Below are 22,215 nucleotides of genomic sequence, written 5' to 3' on the forward strand. Positions count from 1 at the left end.
ATATATGCTGCTATGTATGATAATCTATGTAACTGTATTTGTGTATACCTGAATAAATTTACTCAATAAGGTAAAATCAGTTATATACATTGACATTAATTAAAGATAGTATCAGATCATTGTCAGTACCCGACCAGCCGGGCCGTAGTTCATACGTCAGTTTGTGTGCGGCCAGCAGTAACAGCCTGGTTGATCAGACCCTGATCCGCCATGAGGCCTGGTCTCAGACCTAGCTGGGGGGGTGTTGGCCCCCGAAACCCTCTCTAGGTATACTCCAGGTATGTTACATATACAAGAAATCAGTCTCTTCCTTTTCTGTAGCAATATTTGTTAGGTACATAAACTGACTTTCTTCTTGAACTGTCTCATGCTAACTGGCTTTGACATGTACAATGAAGGATATTTCGCTAGTGTACCAGATAGTTGTACGTGACTCATACTGGTATCTCAAGATCTTCCACGACTTATCACTTCTCCACGTAGGTACCTCAAGTTTGTGGAATGCATATTTCTACAGGGTGGCCCGGTGGCCTGGTGGCTAAAGCTACCGCTTCACACACGGAGGGCCCGGGTTCGATTCCCGGCGGGTGGAAACATTTCGACACGTTTCCTTACACCTGTTGTCTTGTTCACCTAGCAGCAAATAGGTACCTGGGTGTTAGTCGACTTGTGTGGGTCGCATCCTGGGGGACAAGATTAAGGACCCCAATGGAAATAAGTTAGACAGTCCTCGATGACGCACTGACTTTCTTGGGTTATCCTGGGTGGCTAACCCTCCGGGGTTAAAAATCCGAACGAAATCTTATCTTATCTTACACTGGGGCTATATATAGAGGAGCCTTGCTACATCCCACTGCCAGAGATCTACAGTGCAACCATCTGTTCACAACTGCCCATGGAGGTACGTAAGAATTAATTCAAGTAACTAGAATGGGGGAAGGCTGGTTCTAGTCTGAATTCCACAATGATTGGACATGCATTACTGACCTGACTAGTAACAAACACACAAACATCCTCTATGTAAAGACCATGGTTGGAAATCAATGCCTAGATTTTAGATTTTGCCACCGAAGTGGCTAGTTTATTGTGCACCCCATATCCATCCTGTGGACGGTAGCGCGAGAGCATATGGATACACAAAAGGCCTAGGAACTAGGCCCCAAAGGGTTAACAGGAATACATATGGATTTATATCTACATATCTATAGTTCACTTATCTGTTACAAGCAAATTTAGGAAATTTGCTTAGTATATCTGGTATCTTATTTTTATTGCCTGGAGTTTACCTGGAGAGAGTTCCGGGGGTCAACGCCCCCGCGGCCCGGTCTGTGACCAGGCCTCATGGTGGATCAGAGCCTGATCAACAAGGCTGTTACTGCTGGCTGCACGCAATTCAACGTACGAGCCACAGCCCTGCTGGTCAGGTACCGACTTTAGGTGTCTGTCCAGTGCCTGCTTGAAGACTGCCAGGGGTCTATTGGTAACCCCCCTTATGTATGCTAGGAGGCAGTTGAACAGTCTCGGGTCCCTGACACTTATTGTTTTGTCTCTTAACGTGCTAGTGACACCCCTGCTTTTCATTGGGGGGATGTTGCATCGTCTGCCAAGTCTTTTGCTTTCGTTGTGAGTGATTTTCATGCGTAAGTTCGGTACTAAGAGAGATAGTAAAGGGCAACGAGTGACTAGCTCCCTTAAGGTTTACTATACAAATAGTAGGAGTCTAAGAAATAAGATAGATTAGCTAAGATTACTTGCAAGTGTAGGTAATATAGATATTATTGGTATAACAGAGACCTAGTTCAACCTGAAAGATAGAGAAATGCCTTCTGAATGCAACATACAGGGTTATAAACTATTCCACACTGATAGGGTCAACAGGGTGGAGTGGCGATGTATGTCAGAGATAATTTAAATTGTTGTCTTAGATATGATATAAGATTAGAAACATCAAACACAGAATCTGTTTAGCTACAGTTTCTCGAGGGACGTGACAAATTAATTTTGGGTGTGATGCATAGGCCCCCAAACCTTGATAGGGAGGGCAGTAAGCTGTTATGGGACGAAATTAATAAGGCATCTAGATATGAAAATGTTGTGATAATGGGAGATTTTAACTTTAGACAAATTGATTGGAACAACATGACAGGAAATCTTGAGTCTAGTGACTTTCTTGATACGGTTCAGGATTGCTTTTTAGAACAGGTTGTGACAGAACCAACTAGAGGAAACAGTCTACTTGACTTGGTTCTTGCCAACAAAGATTCACTAATTAATAATCTTGAGGTTAATGATGAGCTTGGAGAAAGTGATCACAAATCACTTAGTTTCAATATATCATGAAATTACCCAGATAACTGCAATCAAATATCTGACCCAGATTTTCGCTTGGCCGACTTCATGGGACTGAAAAGTTACCTGGGTGGACTGAATTGGGATGTCCTGACTATGGGTCAGGTAGGTGATCTTGGTTGCCAATATGACGTTTTTCAGAGCATAGTTCTAGCTGCCCAGCCAACTTTTGTTCCGAGTAGGGAAATTAGATCTAACAAAAATGGTCCCAAATGGATGAACAATAGATTAAAACATCTCATTGGTCAAAAGAGAGGCATATATAGGGGTATCAAAAGAGGGGATGGGCAGTTAAGAAATCAATATATACAATTAAAGAGATAAAAAAAAAAAGGAATAAGAAAAGCAAAAAGGGATTATGAGGCTAAGGTCGCAAGGGATTCAAAGACTAACCCAAAAGGGTTCTTTCAGGTATACAGAAGTAAGATTAGGTCAGATCACTGACAGTGACAAGGATATGTGTGAAATTCTCAGTACCTACTTCCTCTCAGTTTTCACCCAGGAAAATACTAGCAATATTCCTGAAATAATAGATTATGTAGAACAGGATGATAATAAACTATGTACAATTGCGGTAACTAGTGACATGGTCCTCAGACAAATAGAGAAACTAAAACCTAACAAATCCCCAGGTCCTGATGAACTGTTTGCAAGGGTGTTAAAGGAATGTAAAGAGGAACTTAACATACCTTTGGCTAATCTTTTTAACATATCGCTACAAACTGGCATAGTGCCTGATAAGTGGAAAATGGCAAATGTAATACCTATTTACAAGGCAGGTGACAGGTCCTTAGCTTCGAACTATAGACCAATAAGCCTTACCTACATAGTGGGAAAATTTATGGAATCAATAATTGCCGAAGCAATTCGTAGCCATCTTGATAGGTACAGATTGATTAATGAATCTCAACACGGTTTACAAAGGGGCGTTCCTGTCTTACGAATTTACTAACTTTTTTCACTAAGGTGTTTGAGGAAGCAAGCAAGCAAGATATTCTAGGTAAGACCCCGAAGGGGTGAGCGGGGAAGACTGGATAGACGAAGACTAGATCTTGCGAGGAGTGTTCTTAGTCTTAGAAAAAGAGCCAGGGCTTGACCCAGCAGCTGAGCTGAACGTGAAGGAGTTTGCAGGAAGGAGCTTGAAAGTCAGGATACAAGGGCAAGCTTGACCGATGTCTCGGGAGCACTGCAATGTGCCTTTCATCAGCGCATGGTGTTGAATGGCTTGTGATTGGTGGATTATTATTATTATAATCAAAAAGAAGCGCTAAGCCACAAGGGCTATACAGTGTGATTGGTGGAGACTGGCGCGAGGCGGGCTGGAGGCGGCAGCTAGTGATAACGTGACTTCTTATGTGCGATCATACCATGTAGTGTTGGAGCCGTTTGTGATTTTTTTATATGCTGATTTTGTGAGCAGGACAAGTTTTACCCTGTGCTGTTTGTCGTTGCCTAGGTCTTCAAGTAAGGCGTTGGTGGTCTGTAGGTCGGTTCCTGGTGCAACAGTGTACTTGACTTGGCCATCTCCTATGCTGGATATAGCTTGGCCTGCATGCAGGATGCGACAGTCTGGGATGTATGTGTACAGGGTGATAGGTGCTGTGGTTCTGAGATTCAGGTCTACTCCCGTTGTTTCTAGTGGGTGTGGAGTTTCTTGTAGACGACTCACAGGTACATGTATTTTTGCTTTTTTTGCCATTGGTGACTGAGATGGAGATGCAAGGTGTAGGTCGGCAGAGGTGGTGGCGGTCTCGGCTAGATCAGGTGAGGCTGCTGATTGGTCAGTGGCTGCGGTGGAGTTAGTTATTGTTGTTGTTGTATCTTGCGTTGTATCTTGTGTTGTGGCTATTGGAGTGGTAATATTTTCTGGTGCTTGGGTGAGCTTGATTATATCAGCAGAAGGTGGAGAGTCTGGGAAGGTAAATGCCGGCATGTTATTTAGTCTGAAAAGTTCATTGATGGTAGTGTTGAAGGAGCCTGGTGCTGCCATGTTGTGCATGTGAGCATACAGTAGGCAGTACTGTATTTTTGTTGAGTCACAAGCTGGTGTGGAGATAGTGGTGGTGGAATGCTGGGTTGATTTCAGGAGTTTGGTGGTGTCAGCCTGCAGTTTTGTGATAGCAGCATACGAGGGTGATCTGGATGGAGACTTCTTCTGATCTGCTTCTATGTTCTTTTTGATGATTTCACGACGGGTGGGACATTTAGCTGCGAGAGTGTGGTGGTTATTCTTGCAGTTTAGACACTTGAGAGTAGCGGTGGAAGAGCATGTCCTGGAGTCGTGGCCCTCATTACCACAGGTGGAACAGAATTACTTGTCTTTTGTGGGGCAGTCTTTTGTTGAGTGGAGGTAAGAAAAACAGGTCTAGCATTGAGCGACGTGGTGGTAACGTTCAGCTTCAATGTTGCAGGAGTTGATGAAGTAATAGTAGATGGCTAGTCCCTCAGCTATAGCTTGGGAAGCCATTGTGACGTCAGTAAAGGTGATCTTGAGCATTGAAGAGGCCGTGGGAATCTTGTTGATGTTTTCCACGGTGGCCCATGGGTTCTGGTCTTCGACAGATTGTTTGAGGTCTTCGATGGTCTGAGATGTAATCAGTTTGTCCAAGCGCTTCAGAAAGACAGTCCTCTTAGCCCTTAAGGCTGGAGAGGACATGATTCTGTAGCCATGTTCTTCTAGTGTAGTCAGGGCAGATGCAGTCAGTAGTTTCTCGGCCTCCACATCGTCCTCACAGACGATAATGAAGGATTCTTGAAGGGAAAGGATCGTGTGGGTATATGGACTTCAGTAAGGCTTTCGATAGAGTTCCACATCAGAGGCTATTGAGGAAACTTAAGGCACACGGAATAGGAGGAGCAATTTTTTCCTGGGTAGAGGCATGGCTGACAAATAGGCAGCAGTGAGTTTGCATAAATGGGGAGAAATCAGAATGGGGGCACGTCACAAGCGGTGTTCCTCAGGGGTCAGTGTTGGGCCCGTTGTTGTTCACAATTTACATAAACGACATAGATGAGGGAATAAATAGCGACATAAGCAAATTTGCTGATGACACCAAAATAGGCCGTCTAATTCATTCTAATAGGATACTAGAGCACTCCAGGATGATTTGAATAGACTGATGCAATGGTCGGAGAAGTGGCAGATGCAGTTTAATATTGACAAATGTAAAGTTCTAAATGTTGGACAGGAAAATAACCATGCCACATATAAACTAAATAATGTAGATCTTAATACTACTGACTGCGAAAAGGATTTAGGAGTTCTGGTTAGCAGTAATCTAAAACCAAAACAACAGTGCATTACTGTTCGCAATAAAGCTAACAGAATTCTTGGCTTCATATCTAGAAGTATAAATAATAGAAGTCCTCAGGTTGTTCTTCAACTCTATATATCCTTGGTTAGGCCTCATTTAGACTATGCTGCTCAGTTCTGGTCACCGTATTACTGAATGGATATAAATGCTATGGAAAACATACAGAGGAGGATGACAAAGATGATCCCATGTATCAGAAATCTTCCCTATGAGCTCATGATAGACTGAGGGCCCTGAATCTGCATTCTCTCGAAAGGCGTAGAATTAGGGGGGATATGATCGAGGTGTATAAATGGAAAACAGGAATAAATAAAGGGGATGTAAATAGCATGCTGAAAATTTCCAGCCAAGACAGGACTCGCAGCAATGGTTTCAAGCTGGAAAAATTCAGATTCAGGAAGGATATAGGAAAGCACTGGTTTGGTAATAGAGTTGTGGATGAGTGGAACAAACTCCCGAGTACAGTTATTCAGGCTAAAACGTGTAGTTTTAAAAATAGGCTAGATAAATACATGAGTGGGTGTGGATGGGTGAGTTGGACCTGACCAGCTTGTGCTGCTGGGTCTGGTGCCATGCTCCTTCCTTGAGTGGAGGTGACCAGACTGGGTGGGTCATTGGGCTAATCCTGGGAGGGTGGGTCATTGGACTAATCTGGGGGGGGGGGGACACATGGAGCTGCTCCGCATGGGTCAGTAGGCCTGTTGCAGTGTTCCTTCAGTCTTATGGTCTTGTAAATGGTTCAAGTCAGAATGAAACATTATGAGTGGGTTATTGGTGCACTGTTCCAGTCACAGCATTGTGCCTTTTTCTTCTTTATATTATCTGTATTGCATATACCCTTATCTTACATATGGAATTTGTGCATGAAGATCAACAACATCCAATCACCTAAAACCCCTAATAACCCAGCAAAAGGCAGCAGTAAGAATAATAACAAATTCCCACTCCCGCCAGCATACTCATAGTCTGAATCTGCTCACCATTAAGAACATCCATACTTATTCATGTGCCTACTACATACACAGAACAATACACACAAATATAAACCCTCCACTCAAACTTCTCCTCACCAACCTAAACAGGACACATGACCACAACACAAGAAATAGATATCTTTTTGATATACGTCGTGTCCATATCACACTGTGTAAAAACTCTATGCACATAAAGGGCCCTAAATATGGAATTTATTACCAGAAGATACTAAAGTCACCCAGTCTGAAAATCAATTAAAGACTCTTCTCAAAAGCCACTTAATCACCCTAGACTAAATGCTAAATACTCAGTACACACTTACTCACCTATGTACTCCCACATCATAACTTCAACAATCACTTTGAACATTTTATCCATTGTTGACAGGAATATAATTGAATCATTGCTTTCACAAAAAGCATTTTTGAATATATGAATATATCTTTTGTTTTATACAAATTTTGATTCACTTATAATTAATAATCTACTGTACAACTATGAAATAATTACTATCCTACTGTACAACTATGATATACTCCTTAGTGTTAAGTAGTCTGTAAACCAATAATGTTAAATTGGTCCATAATAGAGGCTCTCTTTGCACTGCAACCCACTATTGTAAATACAAAATCTCAATGTACTGTTTGCAAAGACATAAAATAAATAAATAAATAAATAAATAAATAAATAAATAAATAAAATAAAAATTCTGAATTTTGAATTTGAATTTAAGAAAATATAACATGGTTAACTGGTTCAATGTTTTACAGATTAGTGGAAGATGATGATGGATTCCCAGTTGAAGAATAAAATAAGGAATTATTGCTCAGTGGTGAATAACGAGGAGGGATTTATAACTTATGAGATACAAACTGAAGACATTGAGAAGGATGAAGACAAAAAGATACAAGTGGTGGCCATTGGACCTGATAATAATGGACCCATCAAGTCAGTTCTCCTGCTGGGGGAGACAGGTGTCGGGAAAACCCGCGTCATAAACACTATGATCAATCATCTGTTTGGTGTCAGCTTTGAAGATAATTTTAGGTTGCAGTTGAAAGATCAGGTTTTAAATAATAGTAGTCTCCAAGTAGAGAGTCAAACAGAATACATCACTGCCTATAAAGTGTATCACCAACCTGGAATGGCTTATAACTTATAGTGTATCACCAACCTGGAATGGCTTATAACTGTAATTATATCTTGATAGACACACCAGGGTTTGGCGACACCAGGGAAGACCATGAGAGAGTCACCATAGACAGACTGACAGCTTTCCTAACAACCAATTATGGTATAGATGACCTTAACTGTGTTGCTTTAGTAGCTAAAGCAAATCAAAACAGGATATCAAAATACCAGATACAAATGCTGAAAGAGTTCAAATCTGTTTTAGGGAATGATATTGGTGATATAACACAGCTTCTGGCTACATTTGCTTCAGATGAAGCTACAGCAGTTATTGATGTGGTAAAATGTGCCGAAGTTCAGTTTGTCAGTGTTTACCAACTTGACAACTGGCCTCTGTATGTCTCAAATAATGGTAACCCTGAGAGTGGTAGGCATATGTCCCTTAAGTATAGGTGGACAAGAATGGAAGAAGAGTATGCCAAATTTTTTAAAGATCTCCAAAATTCTACTCCAGCAAGCCTTAAAAAAACAAGGGAACTTTTGGAGGCAAAACAGTGTCGTGAAGAAACAAAAGCTACAGTCATAAACGAAATAAAGGATATTGTTATACTAAAAGATACAATTCATATTCAGTGTGCAGAAATAAACAATACTGAAAACCAAGCAGAAAGTCTTAAGGAAATGGTAAAACTTGAGTGTGAGATGAATAGCGACGATCACGTACACAACTGTGACGTCTGCAAACAAACTTGTGTAAGAGCTTGTACAGATCCACGATTAATTAAGAAGAGCAATAAAGCTTTCTCTAAATCTGTAGGAGGAATTGGATGGTCAGTAACTCTTGGAGCAGTGACAGGGGCTGAAGTGGGTATCTTTGGAGGACCATTAGGATCTGTCATTGGTTCAGGCATTGGAGCTGTCGCTGGTTTAGCTGCTGGCCTCACAGCAAAATTTTTATTAAGAAAAGTAACCTGTGTAGGTAACTCCAGCAAACCTTGTACAAGTGATGAATGCACTCACAAAATGAACGAGCACACAACTGAGAGATGTATCTGGGAAGAAAGAGTTCCTCCTCATCATAAAGAAGAATACAGTAACTTAATGAACACACTGGATCAAATAAAAACTGATGTTAACAAAAATATTAACTACCAAGATAATCTTTGTACAGGAATGAGTGACCTTGCAAAACTTACAGTGAAGCACACTAATAAAATAAATGAACTAAGCTTTGAACAACAAAGTATATATTTCACAATAGATGAATTGATCTTCGATGAGAGAGAGAACAGCCGGCATTTTAACCTCTTGCGCGACTTTAAGAATATAATATTGTCAATGGTAGAGCCTGGCGATGTTGACAATGTTCAAGAATAGTCATGGATAACTACCTCTATAAGAACCAGCCTTTATTGTCACCACTCTCAATTTATTTTCAAACTGCAGTACATTAAATTTAAGAACAAATTTTTAATTCACATGAAATAATTATTATAACCCTTTCTCTATAAATTACTAAATTTAAAAGAAAAACATTCATTTTTCTTTTTAAGTCACCCTGCCTTGGTGGGAGATGGCTGGTTTGTTGAATACAATTGTTCTTGTCACATCTATAACTGAATTTGTTGCTTTTGTATTATAATCATAACTAAGCACTAAACCCACAAGGGTCATACAGCGCTGCTTTGCCAGTATATGGTATATTTTCATAGGTTTAAAGCTTACAAATGGCCAGTCATCTCAAGATAATTTACAATATAGTCCAGTTAGGACACATATGCAACAGTTAGACAACTTTATTCCGAAACGTTTCGCCTACACAGTAGGCTTCTTCAGTCGAATACAGAAAGTAGGCAGGAACTATCTTCAGATAGTTCCTGACTATGGAACTGAACTTCTCCAGGCCGAGGGACTGACAACCTCAAATTCTACGACTTTAAGGGTGATGGACTGATTACATCGTCTTCACATCTCTACTGTTCCTGCCTACTTTCTGTATTCGACTGAAGAAGCCTACTGTGTAGGCGAAACGTTTCGGAATAAAGTTGTCTAACTGTTGCATATGTGTCTTACCTAACAACCTGTCGGTATTGTATACCATTTTGATGTTCATAATATAGTCCATCAGTTTGTCTTTCACAATATAAGATAAGATTTCGTTCGGATTTTTAACCCCGGAGGGTTAGCCACCCAGGATAACCCAAGAAAGTCAGTGCGTCATCGAGGACTGTCTAACTTATTTCCATTGGGGTCCTTAATCTTGTCCCCCAGGATGCGACCCACACCAGTCGACTAACACCCAGGTACCTATTTGCTGCTAGGTGAACAGGACAACAGGTGTAAGGAAACGTGTCGAATGTTTCCACCCGCCGGGAATCGAACCCGGGCCCTCCGTGTGTGAAGCGGGAGCTTTAGCCACCAAGTGTTAAGCTGTTTGTAATTGACTTTATGGAATGTTTGTAATATAATGTACTGTTTATACGAGGATTACTTTTTCTGTATTACATTCACGAGAAGAGGTAAACCTGTATGGGTCATTCAGCACCAGGAAAAATGGGGAAGGATGGAGAGGGTCAGGAAAAGGCAGTTGCTAATACCTTGAATCAAACAGTTTTTCCAGAGTATTTAGGCACCTGCCTTGAAGAACACTGTGTAGAATGAAACTTGCTTGGCAAAAATTGTGAATAATTATTTGAATACACATACAGGCCCGGTGGCCTGGTGGCTAAAGCTCTCGCTTCACACACGGAGGGCCCGGGTTCGATTCCCGGCGGGTGGAAACATTTCGACACGTTTCCTTACACCTGTTGTCCTGTTCACCTAGCAGCAAATAGGTACCTGGGTGTGGGTCGCATCATGGGGGACAAGATTAAGGACCCTAACGGAAATAAGTTAGACAGTCCTCGATGACGCACTGACTTTCTTGGGTTATCCTGGGTGGCTAACCCTCCGGGGTTAAAAATCCGAACGAAATCTTATCTTATCTTATCTTAACAAAATCCAAATGGGTCATTTAGCAAACTTCTTGACAGAATCATAACTGAACACCAGTATTTAATAAGTGTGGTGTTATGTGAAATATATAATGTCAGCCGTGTATCTGGAACACCATTATATATAGAAATATTTAATCTGATTATGTATGATATTGACTAATGAGAATAAAATGTACAGAAGTTGATTATTATTGTTATTATTATTATAGGGGAACGCTAAACCTGTAGGGATTATACAGTATCTGGAGGGATGGAAGGTAGTCAGGCTTAATTCAGGAACTGGAGCACAGATCCAATTCATTAGATCAAGAGCCCTTCTCCAGCATCAAGGAACCTCCCTTGAGGGGAGTTAGTAGCTAGTTTAATATGTTTATTATACATCACATACCCATCCTGTGGGTGGCAGTCAAAGGATTACAGAGGTACATAATGGGTCCAGGGACTGTACGTCAACATTACAGAGGCACATAATGGGTCCAGGGACTATATCTCAACATTACAGAGGTACATAATGGGTCCAGGAACTGTACCTCAACATTACAGAGGCACATAATGGGTCCAGGGACTATACCTCAACATTACAGAGGTACATAATGGGTCCAGGGACTGTACCTCAACATTACAGAGGTACATAATGGATCCAGGAACTGTACCTCAACATTACAGAGGTACATAATGGGTCCAGGAACTGTACCTCAACATTACAGAGGCACATAATGGGTCCAGGGACTATACCTCAACATTACAGAGGTACATAATGGGTCCAGGAACTGTACCTCAACATTACAGAGGTACATAATGGGTCCAGGGACTGTACCTCAACATTACAGAGGTACATAATGGGTCCAAGAACTGTACCTCAACATTACAGAGGTACATAATGGGTCCAGGAACTGTACCTCAACATTACAGAGGTACATAATGGGTCCAGGAACTGTACCTCAACATTACAGAGGTACATAATGGGTCCAGGAACTGTACCTCAACATTACAGAGATACATAATGGGTCCAGGAACTGTACCTCAACATTACAGAGGTACATAATGGGTCCAGGAACTGTACCTCAACATTACAGAGGTACATAATGGGTCCAGGAACTGTACCTCAACATTACAGAGGTACATAATGGGTCCAGGAACTGTACCTCAACATTACAGAGGTACATAATGGGTCCAGGAACTGTACCTCAACATTACAGAGGTACATAATGGGTCCAGGAACTGTACCTCAACATTACAGAGGTACATAATGGGTCCAGGAACTGTACCTCAACATTACAGAGGTACATAATGGGTCCAGGAACTGTACCTCAACATTAGAGGTACATAATGGGTCCAGGAACTGTACCTCAACATTACAGAGGTACATAATGGGTCCAGGAACTGTACCTCAACATTACAGAGGTACATAATGGGTCCAGGAACTGTACCTCAACATTACAGAGGTACATAATGGGTCCAGGAACTGTACCTCAACATTTCAGAGGTACATAATGGGTCCAGGAACTGTACCTCAACATTACAGAGGTACATAATGGGTCCAGGAACTGTACCTCAACATTACAGAGGTACATAATGGGTCCAGGAACTGTACCTCAACATTACAGAGGTACATAATGGGTCCAGGAACTGTACCTCAACATTACAGAGGTACATAATGGGTCCAGGAACTGTACCTCAACATTACAGAGGTACATAATGGGTCCAGGAACTGTACCTCAACATTACAGAGGTACATAATGGGTCCAGGGACTGTACCTCAACATTACAGAGGTACATAATGGGTCCAGGGACTGTACCTCAACATTACAGAGGTACATAATGGGTCCAGGGACTGTACCTCAACATTACAGAGGTACATAATGGGTCCAGGAACTGTACCTCAACATTACAGAGGTACATAATGGGTCCAGGAACTGTACCTCAACATTACAGAGGTACATAATGGGTCCAGGGACTGTACCTCAACATTACAGAGGTACATAATGGGTCCAGAGACTGTACCTCAACATTACAGAGGTACATAATGGGTCCAGGGACTGTACCTCAACATTACAGAGGTACATAATGGGTCCAGGGACTGTACCTCAACATTACAGAGGTACATAATGGGTCCAGGGACTGTACCTCAACATTACAGAGGTACATAATGGGTCCAGGAACTGGACCACAAAGTTTTAATAACTAAACAACTTACAAAGGTAATGAATCATCTACATGTCTATACATGGTTACAGTCATGAAGAAATTATAAAATAATGAATAATTCACATTTCCATACCTGGTCACAACTGTAATGAGTTATTAGTGCAAATATTAATTGGGTCTCACGCACACACACACACACACACACACACACAGAGAAGATTATCAGGAGGAGAGTGGTGGAGCACCTGGAACGGAACAGGAGTATAAATGCCAACCAGCACGGATTCACGGAAGGCAAATCCTGTGTCACAAACCTTCTGGAGTTTTATGATAAAATAACAGAAGTAAGACAAGAGAGAGAGGGGTGGGTTGATTGCATCTTCTTGGACTGCAAGAAGGCCTTTGACACAGTTCCTCACAAGAGATTAGTGCAGAAGCTAGAGCATCAGGCGCATATAACAGGAAGGGCACTGCAATGGATCAGAGAATACCTGACAGGGAGGCAACGAGTCATGGTACGTAATGATGTATCACAGTGGGCACCTGTGACGAGCGGGGTCCCACAGGGGTCGGTCCTAGGACCAGTGCTATTTTTGGTATATGTGAACGACATGACGGAAGGGTTAGACTCAGAAGTGTCCCTGTTTGCAGATGATGTGAAGTTAATGAGGAGAATTAAATCTGATGAGGACCAGGCAGGACTTCAAAGAGACATGGACAGACTGGACACCTGGTCCAGCAAATGGCTTCTTGAATTTAATCCTGCCAAATGCAAAGTCATGAAGATAGGGGAAGGGCACAGAAGACCACAGACAGAGTATAGGCTAGGTGGCCAAAGACTGCAAACCTCACTCAAGGAGAAAGATCTTGGGGTGAGTATAACACCGAGCATGTCTCCGGAAGCACACATCAATCAGATAACTGCTGCAGCATATGGGCGCCTGGCAAACCTGAGAACAGCATTCCGATACCTTAGTAAGGAATCATTCAAGACACTGTACACCGTGTATGTCAGGCCCATACTGGAGTATGCAGCACCTGTTTGGAACCCGCACTTGATAAAGCACGTCAAGAAACTAGAGAAAGTACAAAGGTTTGCGACAAGGTTAGTTCCAGAGCTAAGGGGAATGTCCTATGAAGAAAGATTAAGGGAAATCGGCCTGACGACACTGGAGGACAGGAGGGTCAGGGGAGACATGATAACGACATATAAAATACTGCGTGGAATAGACAAGGTGGACAAAGACAGGATGTTCCAGGGAGGGGACACAGAAACAAGAGGCCACAATTGGAAGTTGAAGACACAAATGAGTCAGAGAGATAGTAGGAAGTATTTCTTCAGTCATAGAGTTGTAAGGCAGTGGAATAGCCAAGAAAATGACGTAGTGGAGGCAGGAACCATACACAGTTTTAAGACGAGGTTTGATAAAGCTCATGGAGCGGGGAGAGAGAGGGCCTAGTAGCAACCGGTGAAGAGGCGGGGCCAGGAGCTAGGACTCGACCCCTGCAACCACAAATAGGTGAGTACAAATAGGTGAGTACACACACACACACACACACACATACACACACACACACACACACACACACACACACACACACACACACACAGATTGGACACAGTAACAAGGGGACACAGTTGGAAGCTGAAGACACAGATGAATCACAGGGATGTTAGGAAGTATTTCTTCAGCCACAGAGTAGTCAGTAAGTGGAATAGTTTGGGAAGCGATGTAGTGGAGGCAGGATCCATACATACCTGGAGAGAGTTCCGGGGGTCAACGCCCCCGCGGCCCGGTCTGTGACCAGGCCTCCTGGTGGATCAGAGCCTGATCAACCAGGCTGTTGCTGCTGGCTGCACGCAAACCAACGTACGAGCCACAGCCCGGCTGATCCGGAACTGACTTTAGGTGCTTGTCCAGTGCCAGCTTGAAGACTGCCAGGGGTCTGTTGGTAATCCCCCTTATGTGTGCTGGGAGGCAGTTGAACAGTCTCGGGCCCCTGACACTTATTGTATGGTCTCTTAACGTGCTAGTGACACCCCTGCTTTTCATTGGGGGGATGTTGCATCGTCTGCCAAGTCTTTTGCTTTCGTAGTGAGTGATTTTCGTGTGCAAGTTCGGTACTAGTCCCTCTAGGATTTTCCAGGTGTATATAATCATGTATCTCTCCCGCCTGCGTTCCAGGGAATACAGGTTCAGGAACCTCAAGCGCTCCCAGTAATTTAGGTGTTTTAACTCCGTTATGTGCGCCATGAAGGTTCTCTGTACATTTTCTAGGTCAGCAATTTCACCTGCCTTGAAAGGTGCTGTTAGTGTGCAGCAATATTCCAGCTTAGATAGAAAAAGTGACCTGAAGAGTGCCATCATGGGCTTGGCATCCCTAATTTTGAAGGTTCTCATTATCCATCCTGTCATTTTTCTAACAGATGCGATTGAAACAATGTTATGGTCCTTGAAGGTGAGATCTTCCGACATGATCACTACCAGGTCTTTGACGTTGGTTTTTCGCTCTATTTTGTGGTCGAAGTAATTGAAATTTCTCATCGTTGAACTTCATATTGTTTTCTGCAGCCCATTAAAAGATTTGGTTGATGTCCGCATGGAGCCTTGCAGTGTCTGCAATGGAAGACACTGTCATGCAGATTCGGGTGTCATCTGCAAAGGAAGACACGGTGCTGTGGCTGACATCCTTGTCTGTGTCAGACATGAGGATGATAAACAAGATGGGAGCGAGTACTGTGCCTTGTGGAACACAGCTTTTCACCGTAGTCGCCTCAGACTTTACTCTGTTGACGACTACTCTCTGTGTTCTGTTTGTGAGGAAATTATAGATCCATCTACCAACTTTTCCTGTTATTCCTTTAGCCCGCATTTTGTGCGCTATTACGCCATGGTCACACTTGTCGAAGGCTTTTGCAAAGTCTGTATATATTACATCTGCATTCTTTTTGTCTTCTAGTGCATCTAGGACCTTGTCGTAGTGATCCAGTAGTTGGGACAGACAGGAGTTTTAGTTAGTTTAATATCTTTATTATGCACCCCATACCCATCCTGTGGGCGGTAGTCAAAAGATTACAAAGGTACATAATGGGTCCAGGGACTGGACCCCAAAGTTATGATAGCTGAACTAGTTACAAAGGTAATGAACTCCAGGTAGATCTGGTCACAATCATGGCAAGTTACAAAGGTAATGAATCAGCCTCACTCCTATACATGGTTACAGTCATGAACAAATTACAAAGTAATGAGCCACTGATACGTCCACACCTGGTCACAATTGTAATGAGTTATAAATACAAATATTAAGTGGGTCATACACCCACACGAGCGCGCGCGTGCACACATACACACACGAGGGCGCACGCACAGACACATGCACATGAGCATACTAATATATGCATACACACAAGCACGCACAGACAGGAGCGACCTGCTCTAAACCCATGTTACCCTGGGTTGTGTAACTGATGGGTATCTAGATGGGTGGCGATCTTGCTTCTTAGGACCCTTTCAAAGATTTTTATATGGGATGTTAGTGCTATCGCTCTGTAGTTCTTTGCTATTGCTTTACTGCCCCCTTTGTGGAGTGGGGCTATGTCTGTTGTTTGTAGTAACTGTGGGACGACCCCTGTGTCCATGATAGGGGCTTCTTGCAGTTCTTGATGAACACGGAGTTCCATGAGTCTGCCGCTAGGGCAGAGTGCATGGGCATGTCATTTATCGCCTGTTCGAAGACATTTGGAGTCAGGATAACATCAGATAGGCATGTGTTTACCAAATTCTGTGGCTCTCTCATAAAAAATAATTTAGATCTTCGACTATAACAAAAAAAGGCACAATACCGTGACTGGAACGATACACAAATAACCCGCACATAAAAGAGAGAAGCTTACGACGACGTTTCGGTCCTCTTCCATACTTCGGAGAAACTGGTCGATCTCTTTCTGACAGACTTAGGGAGCACAAAAATAGTGTTAGGCTTGCCGACACTAACAATGCTCTTTTGTGTCACATCAGAGATCATAGCCATCCTATTGACTGGTCTTCTGCTAAAACTGTCTTCCCTACTTCCAACTCGAACAGTCGCCATGTAGTTGAATCCTCTCTAATACACAACTTTCCTTGTATGAACCTTAGCCCTGGCTTCGTCTCTGTAGATGCCTTCCTCTCCCACTACATTGTAAAATGCTCCAAACTTCAGAACACCCGTGACTTAACCCGACTCCTCATTTTTTCTTTTTCTTTTTCTTCTTCTCCCTCTTCCCCCTTCCTCTTCTCCTCTGGGTTGTCTTAATCTCTTCTGTCTCGTGTTTCTGTTCCTTCTTCATTTATTTCACCACTTCCCCTTTCACGCACCTCTGTGCGCTTGCTCTCCCTCTGTGGGCACCTAGCTCTCTTGCAGTGCTCCCCTTCCTTTGTATTTGACTGGCTCGTCCTCCTTATTCCCCACTTCTACCACTACCACTACTACTACCTCTTCTACTACTTCTACTACTACTACTGATGAAATTAAGACACATGTGCGGCATCTGGTTATCTTTGTTGTGGATGTTTCGCCATCCATTAGCTGGCTGAATGGCAAAACGTCTACGATAGGAATGCCCGGGTGTTGCGCATGTCTTAATTTCATCTTGTCGGTATTATATACCATTCTTGTACTACTACTACTACCACCACCTCTTCCTGCCTATATATAGCCGTCCTGCCCCACTTCTGGTTAGTGTGACTTTGTAAATGGTCCAAGTCGGACCGAAACGTCGTCGTAAGCTTCTCTCTTTTATGTGCGGGTTATTTGTGGATCTTCGACTCTCAGTCTGGTTAGCGGCTTGCTAGACTGAGTCATATTGGGACTTGAGTAACTCACTCATTTCCTTGCTGTCATCTGTGTAGGACCCATCTTGTTTAATTAGGGGCCCAATACTGGATGTTGTTCTCGACTTTGATTTGGGTTTCTTTCGATTTCATTTATGGCTTTTAGTTCTTCCCGCGATTCCTGACTCCTATAAGATTCCTTTAGCTTTAGTTCGATGTTTGCTATTTCTTTGACCAGTGTCTGCCTATGCATTTCTGATATATTGACCTCTTTTTAGCTGCTCTGTTATTCTTTTCTGTCGCCTGTAAAGGGAGTACCTGTCTCTTTCTATTTTACATCTACTCCTCCTTTTTCTTAAGGGAATAAGCCTTGTGCATACATCGAGTGCCACAGAGTTAATCTGTTCTAGGCATAAGTTGGAGTCTGTGTTGCTCAGTCTATCGTCCCAGCTTATATCGTTTAGGACTTGGTTTACTTGGTCCCACATTATCTTTTTGTTATTGAAGATGAATTTGGTGAATGCTCCCTCGTGACTGATCTCAAAAAAACCATACCCCCGGCCGGGATTGAACCCGCGGTCATAGAGTCTCAAAACTCCAGCCCGACTCTATGACCGCGGGTTCAATCCCGGCCGGGGGTATGGTTTATTTGCAATCGTGTCATTACGATTTCTTAAGTCATGTTGACTGATCTCATTTTGTCGGTCTGGGGCTCCACGCATACTTGTCTGAACCTCGATTATGTTGTGATCTGAGTATATTGTTTTTGATATTGTGACATTTCGTATCAGATCATCATTGTTAGTGAAGATGAGGTCTAGTGTATTCTCCAGTCTAGTAGGCTCTATTATTTGCTGGTTTAAGTTGAATTTTGTGCAGAGATTTAAACATGACTTAAGAAATCGTAATGACACGATTGCAAATAAACCATACCCCCGGCCGGGATTGAACCCGCGGTCATAGAGTCTCAAAACTCCAGCCCGTCGCGCTAACCACTAGACCAGCTAGCCACAATAAGATTCATCCAACTAGGTATATTTCTACACCATAGGAAAGTTAGCACAGGCACCTCTGTGACCACAAATGCAAGTTTTTACAGACGAATCTCCAGCTAGCGTGGCCGTGACGAACTCTAGCTCAAGTCCCTTCACTGCCGTCAACATGACTTAAGAAATCGTAATGACACGATTGCAAATAAACCATACCCCCGGCCGGGATTGAACCCGCGGTCATAGAGTCTCAAAACTCCAGCCCGTCGCGCTAACCACTAGACCAGCTAGCCACAATAAGATTCATCCAACTAGGTATATTTCTACACCATAGGAAAGTTAGCACAGGCACCTCTGTGACCACAAATGCAAGTTTTTACAGACGAATCTCCAGCTAGCGTGGCCGTGACGAACTCTAGCTCAAGTCCCTTCACTGCCGTCACTGGAGTTTTGAGACTCTATGACCGCGGGTTCAATCCCGGCCGGGGGTATGGTTTATTTGCAATCGTGTCATTACGATTTCTTAAGTCATGTTGACGGCAGTGAAGGGACTTGAGCTAGAGTTCGTCACGGCCACGCTAGCTGGAGATTCGTCTGTAAAAACTTGCATTTGTGGTCACAGAGGTGCCTGTGCTAACTTTCCTATGGTGTAGAAATATACCTAGTTGGATGAATCTTATTGTGGCTAGCTGGTCTAGTGGTTAGCGCGACGGGCTGGAGTTTTGAGACTCTATGACCGCGGGTTCAATCCCGGCCGGGGGTATGGTCAGAGATTTAAAAGCTCGTATGTGTGTGAGTTTTCATCAGAGCTGCCTCCTGGTGTTATTACTGCAACAATATTATTTACTATATTCCTCCATTTAAGGTGCCCCAGGTTGAAAAAACCCTGGAGCAAGATATTGGGGGCAGGAGTTGGAAGATTTTCCAGACAGTGGTCAATTTTTAACAGCTGTTCCTGGAATTGCTGGGACGTTGCATCCGGAGGCCTGTAGACTACCACAATGACTAGGATTTGGTTCTTGATCTTTACTTCCACTACATCATTTGAGGCATTAAGCAGTTCTGTGGAGATAAGTGACTTTGCAATATACAGGCCAACCCCCCCCCCTTTTTCCTGTTCACTCTGTCACATCTGTATAGGTTGTAACCTGGGATCCATATTTCGTTGTCCAAGTGATCCTTTATGTGGGTCTCAGTGAAAGCCGCGAGCATTGCCTTTGCCTCTGCAAGCAGTCCACGGATGAAAGGTATTTTGTTGTTTGTTGCTGGCTTTAGACCCTGTATATCTGCAAAGAAGAATGTTATCGGACTGGTGGTATTGTTGGTACTGGGGGGGGATTTTTTTTTCCGGCATTAGTATCTGTATCTGTTGGTTTGGAGTGGAGGCCATCGACTGTGGTTCCACTCCAGAAATGACTGGATTTGGCGCATGATTTCTGCCATTTCCTGCCAGTTTTTTTTCCTTCCTGGCACTAAAAAACTTCTCCCTCTTGAGTGGCTGTGGCTACCCAGGTTTTCCCATGGCCTGGATGTTTCGTATCTTTTTGTCCCCTTTAGATGGTGTGCCTGGCAATTTAAGTTATAGCACAGTCTTTCCTGTAATGAAGAGAGACACATTTCAGTGTGAAAAAGCTTACAGGAAAGGAGTTTGCATTTTCCTGTTGTCATAGGGGCACCGCATTTTCTAGGGTGGTCAAAGTTGCACGTCCCATCTGTTTTTCCAGATTTCCCATGTCTGCAGATACCAAGTGCATAATATGTGCACAGGCTTGGTTTCCGTTTGCCTTGGGTTTTTGTGACTGTATTTCCTGTTGGTAAATTATAAAAATACATTTACAGTGAAACCTCGGCTTGCGAATTTAAGCCGTTCCGTGACCTTGTTCTATCCCGATTTGCTCGTATGCTGAGTCAATTTTCCTCATTTAAATTAACTGAAATGGCATTATTCCGTTCCAGCGGAATTCCTGCTCTCAGGAGGCACGACAAAATATGTTCCAGATCACATATATGTATAATAAAACAATAAATATATTATACACAATACACCATTTTTGCAAAATTTCATGAATATGTGCACTATATGCATATATGTCACAAAACAGTTTTCTCATTTATGTAAATAAATTATACATTCTTTAAGAGTTGGCAAGTGCTCAAAATACACCAAAATAAGATACATTTCCAGTTTAATAAAAATTTTCAGTGTGGGAGAACTCAAAATTATTATCAATATTATAATCATGGTGGAGCACAAAACCCATAGGGATTATACATAATGCCACTGCAACATATGCCCATTTTCACGAGAGTGCAACCACCCACTCCAAGAAAATGGGGGATAGCACCACTAGAAAAAAAAAATATTTTTAGGAAAAAAATCTGCATGGCTATGAACTTTTCTGATTGTGTGTCAATGGTCTGGAGTATCAATACTTTCCACATAATATGCAGATGAACAAAATAGTATAAACTACCACTGACAATTATTACTTTCAAATGAATTATTATAATTTTTGAAGTTCTAAATTCATAGGGGGTCATATAACTGGAGAGGTTAGATATGGTCAGGTTAGGTTAGGTTAGGTTAGGTTAGGTTAGGTATGGTTAGGTTAGGTTAGGTTAGGTTAGGTTAGGTTAGGTTAGGTTAGGTATGGTTAGGTTAGGTTAGGTTAGGTTAGGTTAGGTTAGGTATGGTTAGGTTAGGTTAGGTTAGGTTAGGTTAGGTTAGGTTAGGTTAGGTTAGGTATGGTTAGGTTAGGTTAGGTATGGTTAGGTTAGGTTAGGTTAGGTATGGTTAGGTTAGGTTAGGTTAGGTATGGTTAGGTTAGGTTAGGTTAGGTTAGGTTAGGTTAGGTTAGGTTAGGTTAGGTATGGTTAGGTTAGGTTAGGTATGGTTAGGTTAGGTTAGGTTAGGTATGATTCGGTTAGGTTAGGTTAGGTTAGGTTAGGTTAGGTATGGTTAGATTAGGTTAGGTTAGGTTAGGTCAGGTATGGTTAGGCTAGGTTAGGTATGATTAGGTTAGGTTAGGTTAGGTATGGTTAGGTTAGGTTAGGTATGGTTAGGTTAGGTTAGGTTAGGTAGATACAGATACTAATGCCGGGAAAAAAATCCCCCCCCAGTACCAACAATACCACCAGTCCGATAACATTCTTCTTTGCAAATATACAGGGTCTAAAGCCAGCAACAAACAACAAAATACCTTTCATCCGTGGACTGCTTGCAGAGGCAAAGGCAATGTTCGCGGCTTTCACTGAGACCCACATAAAGGATCACTTGGACAACGAAATATAGATCCCAGGTTACAACCTATACAGATGTGACAGAGTGAACAGGCAAAAGGGGGGGTTGGCCTGTACATTGCAGAGTCACTTGTTTGCACAGAACTGCTAAATGCCTCAAATGATGTAGTGGAAGTTTTAGCAGTAAAGGTCGAGAACCAAAACCTAGTCATTGTGATAGTCTACAAGCCTCCGGATACTACATCCCAGCAATTCCAGG

At 42.6% G+C, this 22,215-nt stretch overlaps 2 protein-coding genes across 2 annotated transcripts in view; both read left to right on the top strand.

The window, feature by feature from the left end:
• Positions 1–156: 156 nt before the first annotated feature.
• On the top strand, positions 157–10,950 carry LOC138854536 (uncharacterized). The gene is made up of 2 exons (XM_070098357.1): positions 157–278; positions 7,409–10,950. Exon 2 carries the CDS (start codon positions 7,818–7,820, stop codon positions 9,144–9,146), a length of 1,329 nt encoding a protein of 442 aa, XP_069954458.1. The 5' UTR covers positions 157–278; positions 7,409–7,817; the 3' UTR covers positions 9,147–10,950.
• LOC128687274 (uncharacterized) overlaps positions 883–22,215 on the top strand; it is a 76,692-nt gene continuing 55,359 nt past the window's right edge. The window contains exon 1 of the mRNA XM_053774642.2: positions 883–901. The gene's annotated coding sequence lies outside the window, so the exon portion shown is untranslated. The remainder of the gene's footprint in view (positions 902–22,215) is intronic.

This window comes from Cherax quadricarinatus, chromosome 62, assembly GCF_038502225.1.
Source record: "Cherax quadricarinatus isolate ZL_2023a chromosome 62, ASM3850222v1, whole genome shotgun sequence".
NCBI lineage: Eukaryota > Metazoa > Arthropoda > Malacostraca > Decapoda > Parastacidae > Cherax > Cherax quadricarinatus.

Bases quoted from the DNA above. Each gene is read 5' to 3' on its own strand.
- LOC138854536 (XM_070098357.1), top strand. From the start codon at position 7,818: ATGGCTTATAACTGTAATTATATCTTGATAGACACACCAGGGTTTGGC.